Raw genomic sequence first — 24,732 nt, 5'->3', positions numbered from 1 at the left:
TGCCTACCTCAGCCTCCCAAAGTGCTGGAATTACGGGTGTGAGCAACCACACCTGGCCTCCTTTTAATAGTTTTGGACCATTAGGAACTGAAACCACACAAAGGGAAACCATGGATAAGGAGACCTACTGTACATCACAGTGATTGAACTGAATATATACTGACCCTAGTACATGACTTAGAAGTTGGCTGTTCTTGTGTAAAAGTCCCAATACCAGCTTAGTGTCTATTACCGTTTCTTTGTAGAGTCAAGTACAGAGGTAGGGTAATTCAGTTAATTGAAACAGAACCCTCAATTCAAATTTCATTATTAATGAGAACCTGTGTCCCTTCTTTCCACAAAACCCTGGCTATGGCTGACCATTTACTGGTTAATGTGATCACTGGAATTGGAATTACAAGTGTTTTCAAATGAATGACGGCTTATGGTTTCTGTATTGAACCAAGTCTGATAATGAACATGAAGGGGCTCACTGATGGCAGATTTTTATTTCTATATATTTCATACTGTATGTAAGTATAGGTTTCTTTTTCTGAGAAACCTACTGCCCAGGCTGGAGTGCAGTGGCGAAATCTTGGCTCACTGCAACCTCTGCCTCCTGGGTTCCAGTGATTCTCATGTCTCAGCCTCTCAAGTAGCTGGAATTACAAGTGTGTGCCACCATACTCAGCTAATTTTTATATTTTTAGTGGAGATGGGGTTTCACTATGTTGGTCAGGCTGTCTCGAACTCCTGACCTCAAGTGATTTGCCTGCCTTGGCTTCCCAAAATGGGCCACTGTGCCAGACCTGCATGTAAGTGTGGAAATTTCTATGTGTGGAAAGTGAGGAAAGAACTGAAAAAGACATTTATTCCACCAAACTTGAGCCACATTTAGAAGCCATAACAACAGGGATAACAGGTAAAATGATAACATCCATTTTCACTACAGCCCAGTTGGCTATAGCCTCGATGTTTACATGTCTAGTCTTGGTACTTTTTAAAAGAATTAGATAGTCCATTTTAGGGAAACTGAAGCTATATAATTTTTTTCTGGTGTAGGGATTAATGGCTATGTAGACTATTTCAGTAAGCACAGACTTTAAATTATTTTTATAGATTTTACATTAAAAAATTTATATAGCTGACGAAGTTATTTTTTAAAATCAAACTGATGAGATTATATATCTTTCAATATAGAAATATATTTACACTATACATGCACTTATATCAGATAAATTATATAATTCTAAAGTTAATTTCATCTAGCCCCAGTACCTTCTAAAGGTGTATATAAATTTCTATAAAATTCAAAATAAATTAAAACATTAAATCCCAGAAGTAAAGAACTAATTGCCATAAGAAACTAGAGAGAGAGCACATGGGATGAATATGCATTAGTATTAAAAATTATAGATCCAAACCATACTGGTATAGTTTAAAGGGGCACAATAACCTGCCCCTTTAAATTAGAGGAATTTCTATGAGTAGGACCCAACAGTAGCAAGTATACATCAATTAATGAAGCCTTTTTCCTTTGCTAAAAGAAAAAGTCACCAGTGATGGATTAGTTTGCTTCTGTAACAAACTTTTCCTAATGAAGTGACAATTTTTTTTTTTCATTTTAGCTGCTATGGAATTGTAGTCGGGCTAGATGTATAATTTACAATGTTGTAACAGATTAAGATGTCCAACAACTGTTTTACAAACATCTGAAATTACTTTGAGAAAGTTCAGAGTATCAAATATTTCATACAAAAAAACACTGTACAAAAATCATGGACTTTATTATACATTAAAAAATCTTCTAACAACTTTTTTCCTGAAGCCTTGTCAGTAAATACCTATTGTGACAAAATGAAAAAATAAGTTCTCCACCCCACATGTATATCATGATCACAAAAAGTTGAGTTCTTCAAATCCAATTCTAAAGTGAAACATTGCATGATTTTAAATTGTACACTGCATGATTAATAGTATCAGTGAAATAAAAATTAACCAATTCACTTACATTACAAAATCACCAAATATACAAAGCAATTTTGCATATTAGTTACAACTTAATCCCCAGTCTCATATTAACTGAAGTAAATTTCATATGAGTGAAGCCACAGAGATTGGTTAAAAAGTATAATGTAGTTCCAGTTTCAAATCTTTATGTATTATTAATTAACATAGAAAAACAAAACCTCATGGGAGAAGAGTAAACCAAACTTGCTAAAAATAAAGGGTTGCTTGCTACAATTGTTATGTTTAAATATTTAAAATACAGTCTGAATGCTAAGAGGTTGAAAGCCAACATTAATATTTTCATTTTATTCAGGTAGCAGGTTTTACAATATACTAGCTCTTAGGATCTCTCAGCATTAATCGTAGGATTCAAATTTTAAGTACTATGGTTCCTAAATATAATGCAAAATTAACTCAGATGCCTTTACCATATAGGATTTTGTCATCCCTAGAATGCCCCTAGATTGTGGAGCCTGAGGATTCTTTTGAAAATAATCATTGCAGATGTGGCAAAAACTAGACTAGCTTTAGGGACTTTTTTTTTTTTTTTTTTTTGAGATGATGGAGTCTCACTCTGTCAACCAGGCTAGAGTGCAATGGTGTGATCTCGGCTCACTACAACCTCCACCTCCCCAGTTCAAGCAATTCTCTGCCTCAGCCTCCCGAGTAGTTGGGATTACAGGTGCCCACCACCACGCCCGGCTAATTTTTTGTATTTTTAGTAGAGACAAGAGTTTCACCATCTTGGCCAGGCTGGTCTTGAACTCCTGACCTCATGATCCACCTGCCTCAGCCTCCCAAAGTGCTAGGATTACAGGTGTGCACCTCTGTGCTTGGCCAGGATTCTTTTTAAGGTAACAGCTTTATTCTCTTAGCAAGTTAATAACTGGTTTCCTAACTACTGACTTCATCATTGCCATAGTTACAAATGTACTGTTCATTTAAAAGTAACAGAATGCATTGTAGAAGTAGTCAGGCTTAATATCTTTTCTTTTAAAAAAGCAGTTTTGGTGATTTCTAAAAACATTAACTCAATGTGAGGAAAGATACACAAAGTCTAATCCAATTACTTTCCAAGCATCTCAAGATCTAGAAGGGATTTCAAAGGAGGATAACAATCAGCTTTACCACTAGGCAGAAACCCATGGGCAGACTTCTTTAAATAACAAACAAAAAGCTTATTAAAACAAATACTTAAATCTCTGCAGTAATGGAATAGTTCATATTGTTCAATAGTAAGTAATGGAACAGAAGTTGAATCATCTAAAATTGTTAAACCCATTCATAACTTCTATTTAGCATTGGAATGCACTTGGATCTGACCTATGGACATGGGTGCATTATTGTAGAAATTCCTGTAAACATGACTTAAAACGAACTACAGGTCTGTCCAGCATCCCTAAGTCTGCCAGTGCCCTTAACTCTAGCGTACACTATGACTGAGGGTGCTGACAAAGGGCAGCACTTGCTACCATGCAAAGCACCAGCTTAGTAAAGCTGCCACCTACTGATGACCACCTTCTGTGTAGAGTAACAGAATTCATCTGAATTAAGTGAAGTGACAATTTGTAGTACTTAATGGAACAGAAAGCTCTAGTCTCCAAAGGTCTTAAAAACAGGGCTTGCCATGAAAGTGCTGGCAATAGAAGAAATTCCAACTTCAACAAAAGAACTGATACACTATTGTGAAAGCATTCCCTTTGGTAAGCACAAAATAAACTTTTTATCAAAAAGTCCTTCATAAATTTCTACTTTTTTACTGTATGTTTTGGTAACTAACATAAGGTGTCAGTAAATAAACATTACACCATTTGGCACATGGATAAAAGGAATATCATGAGCCTATATATCATCTATCCTATTCCTATAGAAAACAATGTCCATATACAGTGTGAAACAACTGAGTTATATTTTGAGACCTAAAACAGATGCCATTTCTAATGCAGAACTAAGAAGAAAAAACTATGTATCAAAGAAAAAAAAGGTTTTTTTTCCCTTGTAAAATTATTAGTCTTAGTGGCTAACCTCTTGAAAAATTTATAAATGTGTGACTATGTAAAATATTTTACACACTGTATTGTGTATATATGTGTGTGTGTATATATACTTTTTCATGTGACACACATGAAAACATAATTTCTATTAGCAATGTCAAAAATGTGTTTACAGAAAAATTATGGTTTAACAGACGACAGTAGAAATTAAGGTTTAACATAGACAGTAGGTTTAACATAGGCAGCAGAGAAAAGTTATTTTAACCTTGGCACCAGGTTAAATCCTTCCTTGGTCAACTTCTCTTATACTATCCTAGGCATTCAGTTCCTTTTCAATCTTTCTGGACCTTTTACTCATTTGAAGAGTAGACATATTTACAATTAGTGCAAATTATTCTATTCTCATACATTAGTTAATTGCCTTTGTGGATATAAAGTGGTGATTCAGTACTTTACCAAAACATGGGATTATGAAAATACTGGGAATATAAGTCTGAAATTTATAAGATTACATTTTCTAAACTATGGTAATTTTTACTTTAAGCATGAAACATAACTGTTATAGAACTTGTTTTGAAATGTCACTTGACTTTCAGTAAAAACTATTTCACACAATGCAGAAAATACAATGTATCACTCCATAGCAATGTCTTTACTTGTCATTCCTAATTTAAAATGTATCTGAACAACAACAAAAATCTTTTAATAAATTCCAATATCTTATTTTTAACCACTACTGCTCTGCAGCAGTAATTGAAGTCCCAACCTGAGAACTAAGAATATGATGATAAAATGCCAAGGGCTCTATCAATCTTGAACTGAAGACACTTAAGCTTCTTTCTACTGGCATCAGGTGCAGTACATTATAGAAATGTGAGCAATCCCAGAAAGTGCCCTGAGATCAACAGTACCACCTACCACAATTTGAAACCTTAAGTGTAAAATCTCTATTCTAATTATTTTATAAAAGTTCTATTGCACATTAATATTGTTAAAATAATATTTGCAAACTTGTAGAATTCTCTGTATAAAGGGCTTTAAACTTTTTCAGCTAAATGCTTCCTCACTGCCAGCAAAATTTTCCTAATGAAAGAAAAGGACTATAACCATGAATGTCTAAGCCTGAAGAATAAATGCTTTTTCATAGCCAATTACAATGCAAGATTCAAAAGTTCACAATTTGAAGGAAAAAATTCTTGAGCAAATTCCTCAGCAGTCTACTTCAGGGAGATGAGCAGGTTTCCTTTAGATGTCAATGCATAGTACATTATGTTTAAGGGGGGAAAAAAGATCACTGCAAACCTAAGTCATCAAGTTCAATCCTGTTTTTTTTTTCAATGTAGCTACAACAAATAAGCAAATATAAAGCTTAGTTTCCTCCTTGATATTTCAACATAGTTGTTACCTTGTGCCATTTCACCACAGAAACTGTCAAATTCCAAAAGGGAAGTATCTATCAAAAAGTGCAAGTTTACGCTTCTGACTCTCTCTTCTTTCCTTCTTCTCCCAAATCACTCTCTTCTGACTGGCTACTGCTAAGGACAACAAACTGTCCCTCACTACTGGCTTGGTTTGGTCTACTGGAAGCAGCTATCAACCGACTTTGTTCTTCCAAGTCCTAGTGAAAAAGACAAAAAAGAAACTAAGTTACTTGCCTGCAGTCAAATGGAAAATTATGCAGTTAAGATACATTCTTAAGAGGCACTTCAGTTCTTCTGCCATAAATACACACACATACTTCTAACAACTTGATAAAAAGAAAAGCTACACCCAAACAATACAATACCAAAATGAATTTTGGCACCATCCTGTAAAAGCCAACATTCAAACTAAAATCTAATGTTTTCTTTTTCTCTTTTTACAACCAACAACCAAATAAAGCCATCATCATCTCTCACTATACACTATAGAAAAAACTCTTGTAAGGGATCACCCCACACTCCTTTCCCTTCCCCTCTCCAGCCCTTTTCTCCATCTCTGTCCAATTCATCTTGCTAAATCAGTTATCACCTTCCCTCAGCCTAGGCTATCAGGAAAGCCTCACTTCAGTGTCATCTTTGCCACTTCCCTCTTTTTTGTCCAGATGGCCAGCCCACAGCCAATGCTTACTGATCTGTTACTTAGTAAGTGTCCCAGCTGTCTCCTCTTTTCCTTCTGTGAGTGCTACAACCTATAACATGCTCTTACAGTCTCATAAATCATTTATCTAATACATCCTTCGAGTTTTGCTCTGAAATTTATCTTTGAAAATTATCCTGTTGAATGGACAATGATTTGACATTCCTGGCAATTTAAAAATATATTATTTCATTATATATTACATATATAATCTATAACATATATATACACACACATATATATATTTCCCCCCATAGAAGGCAATTAAATGGCTTTCAGCAATGGCAATTAAATCTATACAGCCTCTCAAAAGAACTGCTTTGACAGAGACAACCTCCTCTGAAATGTGAAACAGTCGTATTACATGTCAACATAACTATAATATCAACATAACAAAAACCAGATGTTACCCTTTTCTGCTATGCTATGAATCATCTGTTTGTGAAGTGGCTGAACAAGCAGAAATAGCCCTTAATTTGGAAATTCAAATCTGAAAGTCACAGTGCTGAAATAAGTCTTCACAAACAACACATAAAGATCCAGACATTAGGACTGTGTACCTTTTCAATCTGTTTTTGTTTACTGAGTTCTTTCTGTTGCTTCTCTTTTACTCTCTCTATTTCTTTTTGTTTTTCTGATGCCCTACGATCCTAAAGAACAGATAAATAAAACTAATAAATATGAAATAACTTTAAATTTTAGACATTTCAGTTAATACCACATTTGTAACCTTTCAGTATTTTTTTGCATTTATAAATAAGAAAGCACACCAACAGTTTACATTCAATGGTAAACAATTATCCATATTCTAAATGCCATGTTGGTAATAGCATCCACTGTTAACCTTGCTTAGCAAAATGATTTTATTTACTTGCTAATATGAAAGAGCTATTATTTTAGTTAACATTTTTGGAAAATCAAGCATCTTGCATTCTTTTTTTTTTTTTGAGATATTAGAGTCTGGCTCTGATGCCCAGGCTGGAGTACAGTGGTGTGATCTAGGCTTACTGGAACCTCCACCTCCCAGGTTCAAGTCATTCTTGTGCCTCCGCCTCTTCAGTACCTGGGATTACAGGTACATGCCACCACGGCCAACTAATTTTTGTGTTTTTGGTAGAGACGGGGTTTCACCATGTTGGCCAGGCTAGTCTCGAACTCCTGACCTCAAATGATTTGCCCACCTCAGCCTCCCAACGTGCTGCAACTGCAGGCATGAGCCACTGTGCCCCGCCACATCTTGGATTCTTACCAGTTCAGCATGCAAAGCTATCTGTTTTGCCAGTCCAACAGAATCACATATCTAAAAAGAGAAAAAGTATGAAAAATTCAGGCAGTTCTCATATCAAAGCAAAAATGTCAAGTATCCAAATAACTGATACAACTAGTTTTATAACTAATCCTAATACACTGCTTCAAGCAAAAGCATATTTAAGAATGCTTCAGCCCCAAAACCAAGGCTTTGTAAGTTTTCCTTGGAGTCTGTAGGCTTCAATGTTGACTCTCACCTTCTTCAAATATCCCACTTCTTGTTATGTCAAATTCATTACTGTCATAGTAAGGCTTGCAAGGAATGAAGCAAGCAGCTGGTAATGCTGTTCTAAGTTGAAGACATCTGAAAATGGCTGGTTTTGGGAATATATTCCATTCCCAGCATAAATCAGAGACTAAAAGATTGCACCAGCTATGAGTGGCAGGGAAGACAGGTCTGTAGAGTCAGAAGGCCCAACCCATCAGCTTGGCTCTCTTCAGAGGAACATGCTTTGGTCAAACAGCTCAGTCAGCCTAGGCAAATTTAGGAGTTTTTTCCAAAAATCTTAAAAATTATATAAGAATTTTATTGACAAGAAAAACTACAAAACACTGATGAAAGAAACTGAAGACACACAAAAAATCCCATGCTCATGGATCAGAATAACATCGTTAAAATAACCATATTGCCCAAAGCAATCTATAGCTTCAATGCAAATAGCCAAAGCAATCTTAAGCAAAAAGAACAAAGCTGGAGGCATCACATTACCTGACTTCAAAATATATTACAAGGCTATAGTAAGCAGAACAGCAGGGGATTGTTATAAAAATAAGACACATGACCAATGGAGCAGAATAAAGAACTCAGGAATGAAGCCACAGGTTTACAGCCAACTGATCTTGAAACAAAGCTGACAAAGAACTTTCACTGGGGAAGGGATATCCTCTTCAATAAATGGTTCTGGCAAGATTAGAGAGCCACAGATAGAAGAATGAAAACAGACCCCTCTCATTCACCATATACAAAAATCAACTCAAAATACATTAAAGACTTAAACATAAGACCCAATACTATTAAAATACTAGAAGAAATCATAAGGATCAGAGCAGAAATGAATCTGACATAAAGAAAACAATATAAAAGATCAACAAAACAAAAAGTTGGTTTTTTGAAAAGATAAACAAAACTGACATTTAGCCAGACTAAGAAAAAGAAGACTCAACGTAAATAAAATCAGAGACAAAAAAGTAGACATTAAAATTGATACTGCACAAATTCAAAGGATCATTGGTGGCTATAATGAGCAACTATATGCTATTAAATTGGAAAATCTAGAAGAAATGGATAAATTCCTAAACAAATACAACCTACCAAGATTGAACCACGAAGAAATCCAAAACCTGAACAGTCCAATAACAAGTAACAAGATCCAAACCATAATAAAAAGTCTCCTGGTAAAGAAAAGCCCAGGACCCGATGGCTTTACTGCTGAATTCTACCAAACATTTAAAGAAGACCTAGTATGTTCCAAAAAAATAGAGTAGAATACTTCCAAATTTATTCTACAAGACCAGTATTACCTGATACCAAACCAGAAAAAGACATATCAAAAAAAGAAAACTACAGCCCAATATATCTAATGAATATTGATGCAAAAATCCTCAACAAAATACTAGCAAACCAAATTCAACAACATATTAAAAAGATCATTTATCATGACCAAGTGGGATTTATCCCAGGGAGGCAAAGACAGTTCAACATATGCAAATCAATCAATATGCCAAATTATATCAACAGAATAAAGGACAAAAACGATTTGATCACTTCAATTGCTGCTGAAAGTGCATTTGATAAAGTTTAACATCCCTTCAGGATAAAAAAAACCTTCAAAAAAACTTAGTATAGAAGGAACATAGCTCAACATAATAAAAGCTACATATGACAGACCCACAGCTAGTACCAAAAGGCTATCCATCTTAAATCTGGAACACGACAAAAATGCTCACTTTCACCACTCTTATTAATATTAAACATAGTACTAAAAGTCCTGCCTATAGCAATCAGACAAGAGAAAGAAAGGGTATCCAAACTGGAAAGAAAAAAGTCAAACTATCCTTGTTTGCAGATGATATGATGATCTTATATTTGGAAAAACCTAAAGACTTCACCAAAAAACTATCAGAACTGATGAATTCAGTAAAGTTTCAGGATACAAAATCAACATACAACAATCAGTAGCATTTCTATATGCCAACAATAAACAATCTGAAAAAGAAATAACAAAAAGTAATCCCACTTACAATAGCCGCAGATAAAATTAAATACCTAGGAGTTAACCAAAGTGAAAGATCTCTATAATGAAAACTACAGGCCAGGTGCAGTGACTCAGGCCTGTAATCCCAGCACTCTGGGAGGCGAAGGTAGGTGGATCCCTTGAGGCCAGGAGTTTGAGATCAGCCTGGTCAACAAAGTGAAAACCCATCTCTACTAAAAATACAAAAATTAGCCAGACCTGGTGGCACACACCTGCAATCCCAGCTACTTGGGAGGCTAAGGCATGAGAATCACTTGAACCTGGGAGGCAGATGTTGCAGTGAGCCGAGATCATGCCACTGTACTCCAGCCTAGGCAACAGAGTGAGACTCTGTCTCAAAAAAAAAAAAAAAAACCTATAAAACACTGATGAAAGAAATTGAAGACACCCAAGATAGAAACATATTTCATATTCATGGATTAGAAGAACCAATATTGTTAAAATGTCCATAGTACCAAAAGCAATCTACAAATTCAATGCAATCCCTATCAAAAACCTAATGACATTCTTCACAGAAATGGAAAAACATTCTGAAAATTTATATGGAATCATAAAAGATCCAGAATAGCCAAAGCTATTCTGAGCAAAAAGAACTAGAGAAATCATATTACCTGACTTCAAATTACAATACTATAGAGCTATAGAAACCAAAACGACATGGTATTTGCAAAAAAGAAAAAAAAAAGGCACATAGACCAATGCAACAGAATAGAGAACCCAGAAACAAATCCACACTACTACAGTGAACTCATTTTTGACAAAGGTGCCAAGAATATAATTGGGGAAAAGACAGTCCCTTCAATAAATGGATCCAGGAAAACTGGATATCCACATGCAGAGGAATAAAACTAGACCCCTCTTTCTTACCATATACAAAAATCAAATCAAAATGGATTAAAGACTTAAATCCAAGACCTCAAACTATGAAACTACTACAAGAAAATATTGGGGAAACTCTCCAGGATATTAGTCTGGGCTAAAATTTCTTGAGTAATATCCACAAACACAAGCAACTAAAACAAAAATGGACAAATAGGATCGCATTAAGTTAAAAAGCTTCTGCATGGCAAAAGAAACAACAAAGTGAAGGGACAAGCCACAGAGTGGGAGAAAATATTTGCAAACAACTCATCTGACAAGTGATTAATAACCAGAATTTACAAGGAGCTCAAACAACTCTATAAGAAAAAACTTAATAATCTGATTTTAAAATGAGCAAAAGATTTAAATAAACATTTTCAAAAGAAGACATACAAATGGCAAACAGACATATGAAAAGGTTCTCAACATCACTGATCATCAGAGAAATGCAAATCAAAACTACAATGTATTATCTCACTTCAGTTAAAATGGCTTATAGCAAAAAGACAAGCAATAGCAAAAAGACAAGCAATAACAAATGCTGGGAAGCATGTGGAGAAAAGGGAACTCTTGTACATTGTTGGTGGGAATGTAAATTAGTATAACCATTATGGAGAAAAGTCTGGAGGTTCCTCAAAAAGCTAAAAATGGAGCTTTCATATGATCCAGCAATCTCACTGCTGGGTATATACTTAAAAAAAGGATATCGGGTGAGCGCAGTGGCTAAAGCCTGTAATCCCAGCACTTTGGGAGGCCAAGGCAGGCAGATCACGAGGTCAAGAGATCCAGACCATCCTGGCCAACATGGTGAAACCCTCTCTCTACTAAAAATACAAAAATTAGCTGGGTGTGGTGGCACACGCCTGTAGTCCCAGCTACTTGGGAGGCTGAGGTAGGAAAATTGCTTGAACCCAGGAGGTGGAGGTTGCAGTGAGCCGAGATTGCGCCACTGCACTCCAGCCTGGCAACAGAGCAAGACTCCATCTCAAAAAAAAAAAAGGGAATCAATAGATTGAAGAGACATCTGGACTCCCATGTTTGTTGCAGCTCTGTTCACGATAGCCACAATTTGGAAGCAACCTAAGTGTCCATCAACAGATGAATGGATAAAGAAAATACACACATGCACAACGGAGTACTATTCAGCCATAAAAAAGAATGAGATTCTGTCATTTGAATGGATGATATGTGAATAAAGAAAAGAAAATGGATAAAGAAAATGTGGTACTTATATACAATGGAGTACTATTCAGCCATAAAAAAGAATGAGATTCTGTCATTTGCAACAACATAGATGGAACATGGAGGTATTATGTTAAGCAAAATAAGCCAGGCACAGAAAGACAAATATTTCAGGTTCTCACTTATTTGTGGGATCTAAAAATCAAAGCAATTGAACTCATGGAGACAGAGAGGAGAAGGACGGTGACCAGAGGCTGAGAAAGGTAGTGTGGGGATGGGTGCTAGAGGGATGGTTAACAAGTATGAAAAAAAATAGAATGAGTAAGACCTAGTATTTGATAAAACAGGGGGACTATGGTCAATAATAATTGTACATTTAAAAATAACTAAAGAGAGTATAATTGGATTGTTTCTCATACAAAGGATAAATGCTTAAGGGAATGAATACTCAAATTTTCCATGATGTGATTATTATGCATTGCTTGCCTGTACCAAAATATTTCATGTACTGCATGTACTGTGGGTACCTACTGTGTACCCACAAAAATTAAAAAAGTTAATCCTACTTTCACCATTTTAGCTCTAATCAGTCTCTTGAGAAACTTTGTTACTATGATATTCTCAATAATTGTTCTATTAAAGATTTTTTTCCAGCTGAGCATGGTGGCTCACGACTGTAATCCCAGCACTTTGGAAGGCTGAGGCAGGTGGATCACTTGAGCTCAGGAGTTCAAGACGAGCCTGGCCAACGTGGTAAAACCCTGTCTCTACTAAAAATACAATAATTAGCCAGGTATGATGGCAGATGCCTGCAGTCCCAGCTACTTGAGAGGCTAAGGCAGGAGAATCACTTTAATCCAGGAGGCGGAGGTTGCAGTGAGCAAAGATTGTGTCACTGAGTTACAGCCTGGGCAACAGAGCGAGAGTTCATCTCCAAAAAAAAAAAAGTTATTTTCTATAGGGGAAAAAAAAATACTCTTGCACATTGATTTAGGCAAAGATTTTATGCCTAAGATCTCGAAAGCATAGGCAACAAAAATAGACAAATAGGGCTTAATTAAACTAAAAAGTATCTGCACACCTAAAGAAAAGTAAACAGACAACCAGTTGAATGGGAGAACGTATTTGGAAACTATTCATCCAACTGGGGACTAATATCTGGAACATACAAGAACTCAACAGGGAAAACAACAACCCCATTTAAAAGTATGCCGAGGATAATACACACTTTTTAAAGGACATGAAAACAGCCACCAGGTGTATGAAAAAATGCTCAGCATCACTAATCATTAGAGAAATGCAAATCAAAATGACAATGAGCCATTCTTACCCTATCATTAAAAAGACAAAAAATAACAGATGTTGGTGAAATGCAGAAAAAAGGGGAACTCATACACTTTTGGTAGGAACATAAACCAGTACAACCACTATGGACAACAGTATGGAGATCTTTCAAAAACTAAAAATAGAACTAACATTCAATCCAACAATCCCACTACTTGGTATCCACCCAAAATTAAAGAAATCTATATCAAAAGGATACCTGCACTCATGTGTTTACTGTAGCACTATTCAAAATGGCAAAGCTATGAAATCAATCTAAATGTTCATTCACAGATAAATGAATAAAGAAAATGTGGCACATGTACACAATGGAGTAGTAGTCAACCATAAACAAGAACAAAATCATGTCATTTGCAGCACATGGATGGAACTAGAGGTCATTATCTTATGTGAACTAAGCCAGGCACAAAAAGACAAGTATCACATGTTCTCACTTGTATGTGGGAGCTAAAAATTTGATCACGTGGAGTTAGAGAGTGGAATGGTAGATAACAGAGACTGGGAAGGCTGAGTGATAGGGAAAGGGGAGGACGAAGAGAGGTGAGTTAAAGGGTACAACCATAAATTATGATAAAAGGAATATATTTAATATCTCACAGCAGAGTAGGGTGATTATACTTAACAAAAATGTACTGTACTTGGGTGATGGACACCCTAAATACCCAAACTTGCTTACTACACATTACATACATGTAACAAAATTCACGTGTACCTCATATATTTGTATAAATTGTAAAGAATTCAATCAGTAATTACTAAGTAATTTAATAAGAATTTAATAATTATTGCCAGGTACAGTGGCTCACGCCTGTAATCCCAGAACTTTGGGAGGCCGAGGCGGGTGGATCACGAGGTCAAGAGATCGAGACCATCCTGGTCAACATGGTGAAACCCCGTCTCTACTAAAGATACAAAAAATTAGCTGGGCATGGTGGCGCGTGCCTGTAATCCCAGCTACTCAGGAGGCTGAGGCAGGAGAATTGCCTGAACCCAGGAGGCGGAGGTTACGGTGAGCCGAGATCGCGCCATTGCACTCCAGCCTGGGTAACAAGAGCGAAACTCCATCTCAAAAAAAAAAAAAAAGGATTTAATAATTATTAAATCTTACTAAGAATCACTTGGTAAGTGGTTACGACCGAGATATTCTGAAAAGCCATGTACCTTTTCCCCCTCATTGTTTGACTCGAATATATAGCAGACTGATGACAGATTACTTTCACTTCTCCCGCCTGATGTCCGAAGAACAAATCCAAAAAGGCGCTTATTTTCCTGGTGCGTAGCATACAAAACTACACAAGGCAATGGAAACTGCCACAGAAAACATCAGAAGCAAACATGAGATCCTACAAATCATTACAGCAGCACTCGTGACAAACTCCTATGCTAAGTTCTAAAAATATCATAAATATTTTAATTTAAAGACAGTTATTTTAACAGACTTGTAATGCAAAAACAAGTAATATCATATTTGGTTTGAATTACCAAGCAGAACAAGAGGCTGTTGAATATTTATTAGTCATTAACACATTTTACAAAGTCAAACTGAATTTAAAAAGTGGTCTTTTTAATAAATGATTAAATAGAAACACGTAGTTATTTAACATTTAATCATTTATTAAATAGAAACACATATGTTAAATAACAATGTGTTTCTATTTAATCATTTAATATTTATAACTATGTGTTTCTATTTAATCATTTATTAAATAGAAATGACAAATAGAAATTATTAAATACAACATAAATAACTATGAAATAAACTCACTTATGTTCACCACCTAATTCCTACTGTTAATTTCTTTGATGTATGATATATGCTTCCTAACTAAGGGATAAACACTAAGTATTACACCAAATTGTGTTAATTCTTTTAAGTTACATAAAATGTTCAAAGACAACTTTTTGGAGATGGCCACAGACTTAACTACAACAGCCAAAGACCAATCATAGCTGATACTATCACACTTGAATATAAAGGATCAGGATTATTACCAAGTTGTAAGATGTGTCTATATACACAATGGGACCCAAAACAAAGCTTAAATCATGTGAAACTCACCGTGAGCCTTGTAACTTGTGTCTGTGGATCAATTAACCTAAAATAGTAATTTAAAAATTGGAAAACATTTTAATTAGGCTGAAATTATGTAAATGTTTTCTCTACAGTTTTTTAAGGGAGGGTTTTACTTACTTTAAACAGTCACAAGTGACTAATAAATGCGATTCTGTCATACGAAAGATGTTATGGATGGCTCGGGCAGCTAAGATTTGGCGCATGGTTTCATAAACAACATCCGGATGGTCATCTGATTTCACCTCCATTGAACCAAGGAATCGGACAATAAATAACTGGTGAAGAATAGAATCTATAACAGAACAAGGTGTATTACATATTTTTAAACACCATATTTCTTTTCCAAAAGAATAAAATACACTGCCTCCTTTTAGATTTTCTAGTGAAAAATTCAACAACCTAAGGGAGACATTTCAAAATAACTCCTAACTATAGTATTCTAAGTTATAGGAAAATTAGGGTTTCAAATTCAAATAGCTAAAAGTAATGCTTCAACAACTGGTGGTTCTCAGGCCAGGCATGGTGGTTCATGCCTATAATTCTAGCACTTTGAGAGGCTAAGGCAGGAGGATCCCTTGAGCCCATGAGTTCAAGATCAGCTTGGGCAACAAAGGGAGACCCTGTCCTTAAAAAAAAAAATTAAAAAAATAAAAAAAGTCAACAACTGATGGTTCTTACAGCTTTTCTGCAAGTTTAGAATTAAAATAAATAGGCCAGGCACGGTGGCTCATGCCTGTAATCCCAGCATTTTGGGGGCCAAGGCAGGCAGATCACAAGGTCAAGAGATTGAGACCATCCTGGCCACCATGATGAAACCCCATCTCTACTAAAAATACAAAAATTAGCCAGGCGTGGTGGCATGTGCCTGTAGTCCCAGCTACTTGGGAGGCTGAGGCAGGAGAATAGCTTGAACCTGGGAGGCGGAGGCTGCGGCTGCAGTGAGCCGAGATTGCACCACTGTACTCCAGCCTGGCGACAGAGCTTGAGACTCCATCTTAAAAAAAAAAAAAAGAATTAAAGTAAATAGTTAGTGGGGGGAAAAACAAAACTTATGCTCCAGTACCAGAAGTGAAACGTCAACTACTAGGAAAAGCCTGAAAGGTATCTTAGGCACTGAGTATTTGACTATAAGGTCAAAAGTATGAGAGTCTATCATTTTGTATGAATCACAACATCCTAAGTCAGATTAAGTTCTGTTGCTTCAAGGGTACTATGAGTAAGTAGAGGAAATTCTGAAGTAAAGATAACATTAAAACTGAGCATGGTAGCAGAGCAAATATAAACGACAAATTTTTCACGGTTTGCTGAGAAGCAGTTCTAAAATAGATGAATGCTGCACATATGTTTTACCTTCAGTTTCAGATTTTGTACTTCCTCCAGATTCTCCAAATGGATTTGTACGCCTGAAGAGTTTAGAAAAAAATATCATCAGTTACCATGAACCACATAGAAGAAATCTAATCATTAAAACCAGAGTTGACATTTTAAAAAGAAAGCTCTAAAATGTCCCATCCTGCTAAGAAACACTATTGATCACTAAATGACTATGATGAAGGCCTCTGCCCTCACACACTAACTGATCAATGTTGATGCATTTTAGAAGACACAGATGAATCAGGAGTTTAGCCACAAAAAATCAGCATAATAATAAACCACGTTGCAAAAGTTCTTGAATTTAAATAAGCTAGTACAGAGAAACATTGATTTAGTTGCAATCTTTGCTAGAGAACTCCAGGAATGTCCTGGAATTGTAAAAACTTCTTTTTAGGTTCTCTAAGTACACGCTGCAATTAGTTTTAAATTTGTATTTCTTAAAGCATAAGTAATGCAAAAAGAAAAGTGAACTGGAGATGGAAGCTGCCTTTCTCCTTAGTGTGCATGGCTTGTGGCACACCAGAGTGAAGGAAGAAAAGTACAATTCAAAGTAGTTTTTGGAGGGCTGGGTGTTGTGGCTCACACCTGTAATCTCAGCACTTTTGCAGGCCAAGGCAGGAAGACTGCTTGAGCCTAAGAGTTTGAGATCTGCTTGGGCAACACAGAAAGACCCCGTCTCTACCAAAAAATTTTAAAAATTAGCTGGGCATGGTGGCACATTCCTGTGGTCCTAGCTAGGTAGGAGGGTGAGCCAGGAGGATCACAGGAGGTTAAAGCTACAGTGAGCTATGATCATGCCACTGCACTCCAGCCTGAGCAACAAAGTGAGATCCTGTCTCAAAACGAAAAAAGTAGGTTTTGGAAGCAAACAGAGAGCTAAGTGGTTCTAAAACAACACCACCACCAAAAAAAAGAAAACACTGACATTAAGATAACGGAAATTAGGTCGGCTCAAGCCTATAATTCCAGCACTTTGGGAAGCCAAGGTGGGCAGATCACGAGGTCAGAAGTTTGAGACCAGCCTGGCCAACATGGTGAAACCCCATCTCTACTAAAGACACAAAAAATTAGCCAGGCATGGTGGCAGACGCCTGTAATCCCAGCAACTCAGGAAGCTGAGTCAGGAGAATTGCTTGAACCCAGGAGGTGGAGGCTTCAGTGAGCCAAAAACATGCATTGCACTCCAGCCCGGTAGACAATGCAAGACTCTGTCTCAAAAAAAAAAAAAAAAAAAAAAAAGACAACAGGAAATTAATCTCTTTAGTACGTGTCTGACCTATTACATCAAATGCTAAGTGTATTTCTATAATCAAATGTAAATTACTTTTTCTGGGTCATAGCCATTTTATCCAAATTAATATATTATCAATTTATTAGGTGGCCACTCTGCTTAATAAACAAATTGCCTTAAGTCATGTTTCCTTCATCTACAGCCAAGGAAAATTGTAACTGCTTTGGTGAGAATATTCATTATATAAACAAAAGATGGCTCATTAATAATTCAAAACAGTGATAATGTTTTAGTAACTTCCTGAAGATTACTTATTCTGGTATAAGATAATATTTTCTAATAAATGTATATCACATGTATTTCCGTGAAGAATTTTTTAAAAACTGTCATGACCTGAAAACAGGGCTATCAACTTTCTTCTGCAATTTTAAAAGCAAACATCTAAGAAGTAGACCTAATGAGCAATTCAGAATTAAATATTTTGAAACTAAATTATCTTAACTCCTTAACTGAGGCAGAAGACATAGAAAAAAGCCTGTATGATTCTTCCCTAACTGTCAATATGTTACAAAGAAAGTACAACATAGCTGAGGTACATGATAAATAAGAGAAGACTCTCAAACGTAGACAGGGGATTATAAACCTTACAGACCACAACACAAAGTACCTGTGATGCTATCACCCACCTGCCTCCCTGGCCAGAGGCTTTTGCTTGGCCAGGCTGATCTTCACATACAGGAGAAATTATGTCAAACTGTATTGGGGTATCTGGGGCAACAAGAGAATCTAGAGAAAGAGCAGCCAAATTTGTAGACTCAGATCCTAGGGATCCTGAACTGCTGGTTCGAGCTGTCAGTGGCCGAGACTGTCTAAGCATAAAACAAGAAGGCATTACATTTAATTTTCCCTTTTGGATATTAAATATTAACACACTATGAAAAAAGAAAACCCAATATTGTAAGTCAATGAGAAATCTTATGTATCAGTAGAAACATAATCCCAGATCACAGATACTTAAATAGCCCATATCGTTTTTTAAATAACTCAGTGTGGTAACTTACCCTCCTGCTGGCCGCAGGCTCTCATGCCGCTGCTGGAAAGATGGGGAAGGAGTGACAGCTTCCAGAGCTGACTGATTTACTCGTGCAGCAGTTTCCTATTTTAATTTTTTTAAAGGACTAATATTAGTAAAGTAAGCAAACCAAAAGTTTGAATGTAACTTTGAATTGTTAGAATGCTTCTGAGTTACACTTAAAATATAAATTAGAGCTACTAAAGTAGTTCCATATTTTCTTAATATTAGGTTACATAACTGATTTATTTTCCTATAATCTAGAAATAAAATTTCTGATTTTCTACTTATACACAATTATTATATATTGCTTTAATTTTTCTAAATTCCCTGCAAATGCTGCACACTTTAAATTTTTAAAGAAAATACTGTTTTTTTCTTTAAATTTTTAACTACCAGATATTTTTGATTAAAGTTTGTATTGTTAGCCCCCAGCCCTGTGCCTGATACAATGGACAATCGATATATTTATTGAATAAAGAAATTCAGGAGTAGGAAATACTCATAAAATATGAGTATTTTATAACTATGCTGGAAGTTTTCACAATTTTCCAGAATATATTTATGCTCAGAAATATGTTTATTAATTTATAAAGCTGTCATATTTTCAGACCAAAAAATTGAAAATAAGAAAGCTTTCCATAGAAATACTTTAGACTTACTGTTTTATTTAAAACACTGACTAAATAAAAATGTTATTTAAATTAAAAATGTTTTACTAATGTATAGTTAACATTACTCTTCTTGTATATTTAAAAATGGTTAACATGGTAAATTTCTGGATTTTATCACAATTTTTTAAATGGTCTTTTTTTGGGAGATAGGTTCTCTGTTGCCTAGGCTGGAGTGCAACGGCATGATTATGGCTCACTGCAGCCTCGATCTCCTATGCTCAAGCAATCCTCCCCTCTCAGCCTCCTGAGAAGTTGGTACTGCAGGATATACTCCATAAAAATGGTCTTTAAATTAGAAAAAATAATTAGAAAACGGGTTTGCATTTCTTGTCTCATAGTTAGCAAAATCACCAATACAATGCCATAAACTGATCAAAATTTCTATTCTAATACAGATAAAATAATTCTGGATAACCTAGGAAATATTAACTAAAAATTAGTTCTGATAATTAGTAAGAAAAGACTATAAGTATTACAAACTATTCAAATTCAAACACTGTATGCCCTAGATGATAAAATAAATCATTTAATTTGTATTTTAATTGTATTTTTTGTTGCTCCCAAGTAACCTTACAAAAAGGAAAAGATAGATTGGTGGGAGATCAAATTACTAAAAGCAAAATACTTCTCTACAGTTACCACTAATTTTCCATAATTAAACTCATAATTTATTGTATTATACATAATTATAATACATTATATGTTACAGTGTAAATATAACATTATTATAAAACTAACAAATTACTAGTATGTTGGAGGTCATGAGATTTTGTTTCTATGGTTCAAAACTTCCTCCTAGGCATTTCTTAGCTGGCACTTCAAAGCCATTAAGATAAAAACAGAACTATTCTTTTCCAAATTCTTCTCTTCCCTTGGGTTTAAAACCTGGAAGTCATCTTTACCTTATTCATCTCCTTCATCCTTCACATCAATTAGTTACTAAACTAGTCTAGTCTAGCTCTCCCATCTAAACAACCATTAACATCAGTAGCAGATTAAGATTTAGAAGAGTGAGAGCCTCCCAAAGAAATTATCTTTCCCAGTCTCAGCTGAAATCATCAGCCTGTGCCAAGCCATGGGAGTTGCCTGGATTTTCATAGCACAGACAGGTCCACCAAGAGTGGCAGAGGTCAGACAGCTCCTGTCCTAGAGTCAAGTCTTTTTCCAACAATACTGAAGGACCCACTTGACTCTGTACCCCTGGGTTCTACCTGTATGTTTAGACTGCACATATGGCTATGTCTACATGTCAGGGTATGTCTGTTCTGATATCCTTGCTACTCAAAGTATAATTTGCAAAACTGGGAATTCAAGTTGTATCACCCTAGACATACTGAATCATATTAAGCATTTTAACAAGACCGCTAGGTGATTTGTATGCATATTTCAATTTTGTATTCTCTATCAAGAACCTTTAACTTGGTTGGGTGTGGTGGCTTATGCCTGTAATCCCAGCACTTTGGGAGGCCAAGGCAGGTGGATCACTTGAGGTTGGAAGTTTGAGATCAGCCTGGCCAACATGGCAAAACCCTGTCTCTATTAAAAATACAAAAATTGGCAGGGCGTGGTGGCACAGGCCTGTAGTCCCAGCTACTCAGAAGGCTGAGGCAGGAGAATCACTTGAACCCAGGAGGCAGAGGCTGCAGTGAGCTGACATTACACCACTGCACTTCATCCTGGGTGACACAGCAAGACTCTGCCTCAAAAAAAAAAAAAAAAAAAAAAAGAATATTTAATTACATTACTAGTTTCATAAACTTGCCATTTCTATATCTGCAGTTGTGCTCTTGGTTTTTTTCTTATCTGTACTGTCTCTTCCTCAAAACACAAACAAATCCTACTCAACTCAGGTTTCCATCATCTCCACAGAGCTTTCTCTAAAGTCCACATTGATCTCAAAACTTAGTCATCACCATATGCTTTCAAATACATCCTATTTTATCTAAAATGTTACTTAAAGTTTTAGTTTTGTCTCTCCATACAGAGAGGCTCCTGGAGGGCATGGCTCAATTTTCTTCTCTATTTCCTTTCTTCATGATGCTCAACACGAGTAAAACAATCAACACCCAATAAATATTTGTTGACCAACTGAGTTGAGTACCTTTTGAAATAATTTATTGTTCTAGGAAGACCACTCATTACATACATAACACATTAAAGCTATTCATTCAGTTCAGATGTAGTGGCTCACACCTGTAATCCCAGCACTTTGGGAGGCCGAGGTGGGCAGATCACCCGCAGACAGGAGTTCAAGACCAGCCTGACCAACATGGACAAACCAGTCTCTATTAAAAATACGAAAATTAGCCGGGTGTGGTGGCACATAATCTCAGCTACTCAGGAGGCTGAGGCAGGAGAATCAGTTGAACCTGGGAGGTGGAGGTTTCAGTGAACAGAGATCGGGCCACTGCACTCCGATCTGGGCAACAGAGCAAGACTCCATCTCAAAAAAAAACAAAAAACAAAAAACAAAAAAAAACTACTCATTCAAGTCCAAATTAAAAAATGACAGAGCTTGAGAAATTATAAATAAAAACATGTAAGCCACAAAATTACTCAATTTTGCTAGATCTGGGTAACATAAAATAAAAATATTACCTCTGGATTTTCACTTAAGTATATTTGTTTAGATATGTTGTTTATTGTACAGATCCACTGCAAGACGAAAAAATAGAAAAATATAATTAATAATTAATTTTTTTTCTGTAAAGCTTCTCTTATAAAGGCAAATGTTCAATACTAAATTGCAGCAGATGTTTTATTAGAAGTAATACATTTATCTTCCTTATAAGAAAACATTTCATAAGGAAGGTACATATATAAAAATATGTATAAAAGAATATTCAACATTTTTATTATTTATGAAAACATTTAGTACATTTATGTAAGAAGCTCAAGTTTAATTCATATAAGGAAATAAAACAGCAATCATCTTAAACTATACTTAATAATCTGTACTTTTCTTTTTATCACTTCCCCTCCTAAGCCTCACCAAACAAGACAGTGTGAACTCAGGTAGCATAATTAACACAAATGCAAAAAATTTAAAAAATAAATATATTCTTGGTGAATATATTTTACAGGCCTCCCTTCTGTCAAGTTTATAAATTATAAGCATAGAAAACAATCTCTGCTCTAAATCTTCTGCTTAACTCTCGAGGATTCGAGCGTCTGTTAAGTCTCACTAAACTAAACAAATATTGTTTGGAAAACTATGCAGAGAACAGACATTTGTCTGTGTTCCTCAGAGACCAAAAGCAAGATTTAATATTAACTCTTTTCCATAAGAAGTAAATAAAGGTAGATCTCTATAGTATTTTCAACTTTTATCTCTTACCAACACAATAATAATGCAAAATTAAAAGGCTAAAAACCAAGCTAGGGTATATTTTCATGGAAGAATGTTTCTCAAGATAAAGGTTTGAAGCATCAATTCTTGCTAAGACCTTACCTTCCATATCTGATATAGTAGAAGTAAAAATGGAGCCAAAAATAAAAGGCTCATGAGGAAGAACAGAGACTCCCAAATTTTTGTTTTTCTATCTTTCATTTCTCCAAGGTTTTCAGCTTTAGTTGCTTCCTGCCATGTCACATCTGCTGCCACTATGTTCTTAGTGTAGCAAATAGTGTCTCAAAGAATTGGTGAGAGAAGGGAATAAACTGTCACCTCATGATACTAATAGCCTGCCAGACAGCAACAGTCACAAGGTCATTTCTGAATCTGAGCTTTTAAAATAGCAAAGATGATCTCTAAGGTCCCTCCCACTATAAAATTCTGTGAGAAACTTAAGAATGTTACTTGAGGACAATAGACTTTTACAAAAAAAAAAAAAAAAATTTTTAATAAACTAGGATTCTATAATGAACACATTAATATATATTTTGTCATCAGAAAAATATTTTAAATTATTAATTTTAATAATAAATAAATATCACTGAATATGACATTTATTCAGTGAATAAATGTCACTGAAGAAATGAACTAGGTAAAATTTTACCTCTTCATGATCTTTTTTACTCTCTGCTTGCAAAATTGAAGATCTGGAAGAGAAGAGATGTTTGAGTCTCAACTGTTTAAAAAAGTACTTTCAACATAATCTGAGAGAACTTTTTATCTTTAAAGGTAAAGGAATATATAAACACCAATCGATATTAAAAGAAAAAAAAAAAACACAATCAACAGTATCTTAGGAAATGGAGACTACCAGAGGTAACAGGACACAGACTTTAACAACTCTGACTCTGGCTATCTATGCCAAGATGTACCAAAAAGGAAACAGGTGCTGATCCTCAGAAGACAGACCATGACAAAATTACATTTCAGTGAAGATAATGCATTTCAACATATCATCTATATTTTATATGTATTATCAACTTATCAAATATATTTAAAATATGCCTCAATGATCCTAAATAGAAAAAAACTTTACTTCATTAATTCTCCTTTAATATTAAATAAAATATTTTGATATATCAATCATTAAGCATAATATTTTGCTTTTCTATAGATATATTATTAGGGTTAGAGAAAATAATTTTTACTAATTTTGCATCACAACAGGAATGTGAAATGGGAAATCATGGTAAGCATTAAACAAAAAGTAAGTACTTATAATAAGTAACATGTTAACAAATTGGTAATTTTGATAAATAAATATAGTGATTCCCAACACCCAACATCTAGTGTGATAAATGCACACAATATTGGCAATCATTATGTTTGTAGAAGAAATGTGAAATTAACCATTTTGATAAAGGATAGTGACCTATTTTTTTTTAAGGGGGAAAGGTCAAATGTATTTATTTTTATAATATCTTAATGCGCATAAATACAGGGGAAAAAATGACTTTCCGGGAACCCAGAGGCTGCTCCTGAACATTAACTTAAGAAAGTTCAAAGGTCAAAAACAGTATTTTAATTGAGTTGGGGGAGGAAATGGCAGATAGTCTAAACATCTATCATTAGGAAAATGTTTAAATTATAATGTATGTCCTTAAATAAATTATAGTATAGTCATTATAACATGTTTTTAATAGGTGGCTGCAGATCCAAATTATAATATTTCAACTATTTTTAATATGTACTTAGGTTAGAAATTGGAAGGCAATGGACAAAAAAGGTAATTGTTGCTTTTGGTTAATAAGACAGTAGGATTTTTTCATACTCCTTTTTATGTTTTCCATGCTTTTTGAAAATTTCCTTTAAATGCTACTTTAAAGATTCTCATTTAATGCAAAGGTAATAGAAGGCTGGGC

General features: G+C 35.1%; 2 protein-coding genes across 10 annotated transcripts in view; one reads left to right on the top strand and one right to left on the bottom strand.

The window, feature by feature from the left end:
• Positions 1–24,732, top strand: part of ASB14 (ankyrin repeat and SOCS box containing 14) — a 58,067-nt gene that overhangs the window by 16,947 nt on the left and 16,388 nt on the right. For 4 of the 7 annotated variants that reach the window (XM_012460800.3, XM_012460795.3, XM_012460802.3 and 1 more), the window contains one exon: positions 5,524–13,837. The exons of 1 other annotated variant lie outside the window; for it this stretch is intronic. The gene's annotated coding sequence lies outside the window, so the exon portion shown is untranslated. 2 more of the 7 variants (XM_012460799.3, XM_012460796.3) reach the window with 2 other exon arrangements.
• The window catches only part of APPL1 (adaptor protein, phosphotyrosine interacting with PH domain and leucine zipper 1), a 45,878-nt gene continuing 22,888 nt past the window's right edge, over positions 1,743–24,732 (bottom strand). For all 3 annotated transcript variants that reach the window (XM_012460792.2, XM_012460794.3, XM_012460793.3), the window contains exons 12-22: positions 23,475–23,517; positions 22,075–22,131; positions 18,792–18,886; positions 18,417–18,599; positions 16,476–16,528; positions 15,243–15,417; positions 15,111–15,147; positions 14,213–14,359; positions 7,351–7,401; positions 6,662–6,751; positions 1,743–5,601 (exon numbers count right to left, since the gene is read on the bottom strand). In XM_012460792.2, coding sequence (XP_012316215.1) covers positions 5,455–5,601; positions 6,662–6,751; positions 7,351–7,401; positions 14,213–14,359; positions 15,111–15,147; positions 15,243–15,417; positions 16,476–16,528; positions 18,417–18,599; positions 18,792–18,886; positions 22,075–22,131; positions 23,475–23,517 — 1,078 coding nt within the window. In that variant the 3' untranslated portion in view covers positions 1,743–5,454. The remainder of the gene's footprint in view (positions 5,602–6,661; positions 6,752–7,350; positions 7,402–14,212; positions 14,360–15,110; positions 15,148–15,242; positions 15,418–16,475; positions 16,529–18,416; positions 18,600–18,791; positions 18,887–22,074; positions 22,132–23,474; positions 23,518–24,732) is intronic.

This window comes from Aotus nancymaae, unplaced genomic scaffold (assembly GCF_030222135.1).
Source record: "Aotus nancymaae isolate 86718 unplaced genomic scaffold, 86718_ANA_hifiasm-v0.15.2.pri h1tg000067l, whole genome shotgun sequence".
Lineage (NCBI taxonomy): Eukaryota > Metazoa > Chordata > Mammalia > Primates > Aotidae > Aotus > Aotus nancymaae.
The sequence above is the reverse complement of the archived record's forward strand: the minus strand, read 5'-3'. Positions and strand labels throughout refer to the sequence as shown.